The 6,145-nt window shown below is 55.8% G+C and overlaps 1 protein-coding gene across 1 annotated transcript; it reads right to left on the reverse strand.

The window, feature by feature from the left end:
- Window positions 1–753: 753 nt before the first annotated feature.
- DOK2 (docking protein 2) lies at window positions 754–5,314 on the reverse strand. The gene is made up of 5 exons (XM_060653351.3): window positions 5,093–5,314; window positions 3,830–4,111; window positions 3,491–3,578; window positions 2,396–2,580; window positions 754–1,896 (listed from the first exon to the last, which is right to left on the reverse strand). Exons 1-5 carry the CDS (start codon window positions 5,153–5,155, stop codon window positions 1,276–1,278), a joined length of 1,239 nt encoding a protein of 412 aa, XP_060509334.1. The 5' UTR covers window positions 5,156–5,314; the 3' UTR covers window positions 754–1,275.
- Window positions 5,315–6,145: the final 831 nt, after the last annotated feature.

Here is a 6,145-nt window from a genome sequence, read left to right on the forward strand (position 1 = left end):
CTGATTCACCTCTTGCAGCACTAATGTAATGCAATGTCTTGTAACAGACATCTGTGCTTTTGTCTCAGCCTGCTCTGGGATGTTGGCATCCTGAGGCCAGGGCAGTCTAGAGCCCTGCAATGCTCTATAACATTGGCTGAACTGGCTGGTAGCAGAAATGTATTGACATGACATGACATGACATAGACATGGACCAAAAGCAGGTGTTGATGGTGGGGGGGGGGGGGGGGTAAGGGCACAGGGCATAGAAGCTGACCTGTAGAGAAGTGATAGACCTGATACTGAGGGTCTATGGAGAATTACAGAGCAGGAAGCCTTCTCAGAATGCTACATGGTGAACAAAGAAGGCAAGTCTTAGGAAGGCAAGGGATCAATCCAAGGCCACACAGCTGGTTAGTCTCACTTATAGTGCATAAGAGGTCCAGTAAGTGCCTACTCTTCCCATCCTCCAGTCCAGCTCTTCACACATACATTCTGCTTCCCCACTACTTTCCTGGTGTTGACTCGAAGCTGGCAAAGGGTTAGAGATGCTTGAACCTCTTTCCCAAAGTGCCCCGACTTTCACAGACCACCCCCCCACACACACACACACACACACACACTCTGTGGACAGATGCTTGGGACCCAGCTTAGGCCCAGAGAAGATCTTGCTGCTAGGACAGAAGGTGTCCATGGTGGTCAACTGAAGCATATGTCTCCAAGAGGGCTGTGGATCTCCCATCCCCATCCCACAGCACTTATGCCACACAGAAATATTCCAGATGTGTTTAATGCCACAGAGAAGTCTAAAACCTACATAAAGCTGCAGCCATCGTCCCAGTGCCTGGAGCCGGGGTGGTCCCCTGAAGGGGACGTCAGCAGGGAAGATGCCTGTATAAGGCAAGAAACCAGGGCAATTTGCTGACATCCTTTTGTCCTCTGCCCTAAATGCCCAAGCTTCCTTTAGGAAAGACAGAAGAGGAAGTGGAAAAGGGGTAGGAGGAGGGTGTGTCTCTTTAGGGCCCCCTTCCTGCTTTGGGAGGATGACTCACACAGCAGGCCCTGGGAGGGACAATTCCTCAGACCAGACTAGGGCAGGCCAAGGCAAGTGTTCCGGAAGGAGCAGAGGGAAGTTCCTGGAGTGCAGTGGCCAGGAGAAGTAACCTGAAGAAACTAGAAGGGAGGCCTGTGGTCGTCCTCCCACTCCTTCACACTGGCCTCTGACTGGTGCCCCAGCGAGCACAAGATAGCTTCAGCACCGGCATTCGATAAGGTCAACATCTCCCCTGCCCCCCATCACTTAGCGCCTTTCTTAAGTACAACATTGTCATACTCCGTTCCCTGTGGCCAGCCAGACGCAGAAAAGTCTTGCCCTGCTGGGTAGACGTGCTGGAGGCTGCTGGTGTCCCTGTGAGCTGAGGCCTGCCTCCTCCAGGCTTCACCCTGGGGCTCCTGTGGGCTGTCATACAGGGACAGGGCAGCCACTCCCTCAGGCTCATCGTATATGTGGTCGGGCTGTGGGGCCGGATGCTCCTCAATGCTGTCATACAGAGGGTCCGCTGGGGACTGGGGAGGAACCGCCAGGATACCCCTGAAGCTTTTCCCCAGGTTACGAGCTACTGCATCGAAGGGCACCGCATATTCCCCCTCTGGGCCCCGCGGCCGGGTGGTGGGGACTGGAGTGGTAGGTGACGGAGATGGCAGTGAGTCGTGGGGCCGGGAGTAGGGGCTTTCTGGCCGGGGCAGCACCGCAGGGACTGTGGCTGGCTGGGTTTGGGGCCCAGGAGGGGCACTGTTCTTCTGGGCAGAGATGGCCTCTTCCAGAGCCAAGAAGATCTCATTGCCTTGCCGAGTTTCAAACTCAAAATTGCCCTCTCCAGAGACACAACGCCGGCCTGCCTCAAAGGAAAAGGTTACCTGGGTGGAAGGGAAAGGGAGATTATCAGCCAGTCCACACAGTAGAGTCCCTTCTCCCAGACCCAGCTCCCAACCACAAACCTGTCACTTCCGACTTCCTTCCACAAGAACCATGAGAGCTTCTCCCCAAGTTGTTAAGGAAAAAACCCAGAGGGGGGTGAACCATCCCTCTGGGTTTTTTCCTTAACAAGCAAAGCCCTCTCTCCTGTCCCTTCCTTCTCCCTGCCATCCATTCAAGTGTGGAGGTTGGTATATATTCATTCTCAATAACACCAGCCCCTGTTTACTCCTCTGACCTCCCTACCTCTTCCTGTTCTCTGGTTCTTCTAGTCCCCACCCACTCCCCCTTCCCTCTCCTTCCCCTGGCTCTCTCCCCACTGGCTGTTTTCTTCTGCTGGTTTTTATCTGTCTTCCCTTCCTCCTCCCATGCTCTCTTCCTTTGAGGGCCCCTTTGTCCTCTCCCTGACAATCTCCTCTCTCACAGGCAGCCCCTGCTCACCTTGTCCCGCCCAAAGCGCCTCAGGAACCTGTAAGGCCACTCATACAACTTGGTGCCCAGCTCAGGGCCACCCCACAGCTCCAGTGCACTCTCTCCAGCCCGCAGGGTATAGGATCCCCGGAGCCGGCACCTCTCGCTGGCTTCTGTGGGTCTCATTGTCACAGAGAACTCCTTGCGGGGGGCCGCTGGGGGGGGGGCAGAGAGGGGAGGTGGATCAGGCAGTTCATGGGAAACAGATGGCCTGCCTCAACTCTGCTCTAAATAAGCATGCCAGAAGACTCCAGAAAACACATTATCCATGTGCCTCCTGACCCTGCAGCCTGCATCTTGGAGGCTGAGCTGCCCTGTGACAGGTCATATTCCCCAAAATGCAGGTACCTCCACCTCCTACCCTAGTCAGCATCGTGCCCTGGCCACATGCACCCCGACCTTGTGCCCACATCCTTCCTGTCCCTGTTGCCAGAGTCACAGCCTTGTCTTCCCCATCTAATCTCCTGCCCTTACCCAGCCTCCTCCCCAAGTCCTGCTATCACAGCTGCAGGTGCAGCCGACCTTACCCTCCCAGCTTGCAGCCAACCCACCCACTGCTGACGCCATCCAGTGCCCTCTGTGAGGTGGAGCTTGAATGTCACCCTGTGCCCATCTGCTCCCCGCACACGCCCAAGTCAGTGGGCTAGACACATCACAAAAAGGGACTGCTTCATCAGCAGAAAGTTCCACTGCCACAGGACACTTTAAATCCATAAAACTAAAACCTTCTCAGACATTCTCTCAGGTCCCCAGGACAGAGAGTTCAAAAGCAGCACCTTCACTGGATCCCCCAGCCTTGCCCTCTCCCACCATCAGGGCCTGGGCAAGAGGGAATGAGCCACAGGGGGATGGGGAGGGGGTGGGGGAGGCCTGACGCTGGAGGCAGTCCAGGCTCCCCCACCTCAGGCCACTCCCGGAAACGATGCAGAGAAGCCGATAAGGGGACTGGTCGGGGTTGGGGGCAACCACAGGGCAGGAAGACTCAGAGGCGGCCAGCCGCCGGCCCACAGCTCCTCCCCACCACACCCTGGGGAGGGCGCCCCAGGAGGGGAGGCAGCCCCTCACCTGCAGTCGTGCTGCTGTACAGTTCATTCTCCTCCATGCAGGGCCAGCTGCCCTTCCTCGTCGGCCCCAGCAGCTCCTTCCTCTGGCCCTGAGGAGGAGGCCAAGGTCTCACCACTGTCACCAATGCCAAGCCCCACCTGTGGCCCAGGACTCCCTCCAGAGCACACTCAGCCTGCTGTCCCTGTCTGCATTCTGGATTGGGCCCCCCCCCACCGCCCCGCCAGGAACCGCCCCCAACATCCTGACCTTGGCTCTTAGAACACCTGCCCACAGAAAGTACCGAGTGCCCCCACTCCCACCTGCATGCCCCTGCCTTTTCTGCATCACTGGATGACTCACAGGGAAGGCCAAGAGGCAGATGGCCTGCATCCAGTCACTGCGCTCTGCAGCGGGGGCTGCCAGCAGGTACAGGCGTTCCTTGGTCTCCAGGAAGAAGGCGCTGGTGTCCCGGGGGCTGCTGGCCTCCCCGCCAGCCTCAGCCACCCGTAGGCAGTCACTGAGGCGGATCACCCTCCTGGCGGCCTCTCCCCGGCGTGGCTTCTCAGGGCCCTCCTGGAGCTCCAACCGGGCCAAGGCGCAGCCTGACTCTCCATACAGCATAGCCCCAAACCGGCGCCATTTCTGAACCCAGACGCATGGCAGGTGAGGTGCGGGGAGGGAGCCACCCAGAGATGGAGAGATAGTGATCAATGGGGAGACGAGGAACCAAGGGAGAGGGCGTGGGGCAGCACTCGGGTCAGAGAGAGAGGTGAAGATCACAATAGACCCAAGGAGTCAGAGGGGATAACAGGAGCCTTAGGAATTAGTGAGCATTGGAGACCCGCCCCACACGGCTGGCCGAGAAAGAGGCCTGCAGTGACAGCGAGTGGAAAAGCAGAGTCAGAAGGGAGCCCCATGGGGACAGACTGCAAGGCAGGCCCAACCAAGATCCGAGTCCAGAGGCAAAACGCCTGTGAGTCCCTGAAGCCCAGAGGAGAGATGAGAGGGTGGCATGAGGGCCGAGACCAGAGCTCATCATTCTCTCTGTGTGAGGTCCCACAGAAAACCCTGTGCCAGGAACTTCAGTCAACCCTATGGAACCTTCCTGCTTCACCCCTTGACAGGTTGGGTCATGAGAGAGACAGAGAAGCCCTTGTGCAGGTCAGCCGAGGGACAGAGGACTTCCTCATTCGAGGAGGCCAAGGAAGGAAAAGGAGGCTGGCCACAGAGACCCCGGCTCAAGCTTGACACCAGCCAAACTCATCCCACTGGGGCAGGAAAGGGAGAAGGAACTTCCACAGCAATGTCAAATTATCCCCCCACCTTGCCCTCCATTCCCTCCCAAAGCATCCCCGTGTTACCACAGAGCCTCAGAGGCAAGAAATGGAGTCAGAGCCCTCATGTACCCTCCTCCCCACTGGCGAACAGCCATTTGCAAAGAACTCAGCTTGGGGCCTGTTTGGGGAAGCCAGTGGCTGCTAAGGGTCTAACGTGGGGAGTGGCACAGTCCCCACCTTCCCATACAGGTTTTGGAACGTTCGGGGGCTCCCTCTCATCCCCGGGAATTTCTAGCAGCAACCCCCCCAGCCCCTCTACCCAGTCCCAGCCCAGCCTTGCCCTTACCTTTCCAAAAGTCTGCTGCTGCAGAAGATACAGGGGGCCCTGCTTCACTGCCACTTCTTCCATCCTCTCACCATGACGGTGCCCCAGCACTTCAGTTCTCTCCTTCCACGCCCGCCCTCTTTCCCTCCTCCCTGCCGTGGGTTCCCCCTAGTTCATTTCCTCTCTGCCTAGAGTTTTCTGCAATGTTCTTGTCTGCTCGATGATGACAAACCCAAACCAATAGGCCCTGTGGTTTCTTGCTGTGTGTGTGTGTGTGTGTGTGTGTGTGTGTGTGTGTGTGTTTGCCGAGTGAGTTTCATGCACAAGCTTCCTGCATTTTCATTGAGTAAGATAATTTCCAAAAAGCCAATTTCCAGCTTTTCAGCCAGCAACAACTCAGGTACAGAAGCTGGCCGGGGAGTCAAACCAAACAAGGAAGGGCTGACCTATAGCAACAAAGAGACCCAGAACCAAGTTCAACAGTAAAACCAGTAGCAAAAGGCCCTCACACACAAGCTGGATGTTCAGCATGACATAGCTGGAAGAAAACTTAGAAATCAACCAGGCTAAGTCCCTAATTTAAAAATGACTGGATGGAAGCTCAGGAAGATCTGAGAAAGGTGTTCAAGGCCACCAACCGGAACCCAGGTCTCTCAGCTCAGTAAGAAAGAGCTTAGCCACACATACACCCACCCAGCACACAGGACACATCAGACAGATCTCACCACTTTCACACACAGCTGCAACTGTGTTTCACTCTGAGGGGAGCACTCCCTGCCCCAGTCAACACCACACACTTACAACACCTTCTTGGGATTCTAGAAACATGAACATCCCCACCTTGAAGCTTGCTATGTTCCCAGAGCCCATCCAACTGGTTGGAGTTCACCTTCTTTCCAGCCTTTGTGAGCATTATAAAGGCACTAGAGTTTCATCTGGAGATTATCTGATTGTGTTTTTAAGTTACAATAGCAATCTCTTATATTTAAAAAAAAAAAAAAAAAAAAGCTTTATAGTTGCCAAAACAAAAATGCTCCTTAGTTACTAAAGCTTCCAGGCATACAATGGTCACCA

Source organism: Panthera onca, chromosome B1 (genome assembly GCF_046562875.1).
Source record: "Panthera onca isolate mPanOnc1 chromosome B1, mPanOnc1 haplotype 2, whole genome shotgun sequence".
NCBI classification, from domain to species: domain Eukaryota; kingdom Metazoa; phylum Chordata; class Mammalia; order Carnivora; family Felidae; genus Panthera; species Panthera onca.

Bases quoted from the DNA above. Each gene is read 5' to 3' on its own strand.
- DOK2 (XM_060653351.3), bottom strand. From the start codon at position 5,155: ATGGAAGAAGTGGCAGTGAAGCAGGGCCCCCTGTATCTTCTGCAGCAG. The intron at 3,579-3,829 runs GTGAGTCATCCA...CCTCCTCCTCAG, and splicing joins TCTGCCTCTTGGCCTTCCCT to GGCCAGAGGAAGGAGCTGCT. The intron at 2,581-3,490 runs GTGAGGGGCTGC...CCCCCCCCCCAG, and splicing joins GTACAGCAGCACGACTGCAG to CGGCCCCCCGCAAGGAGTTC.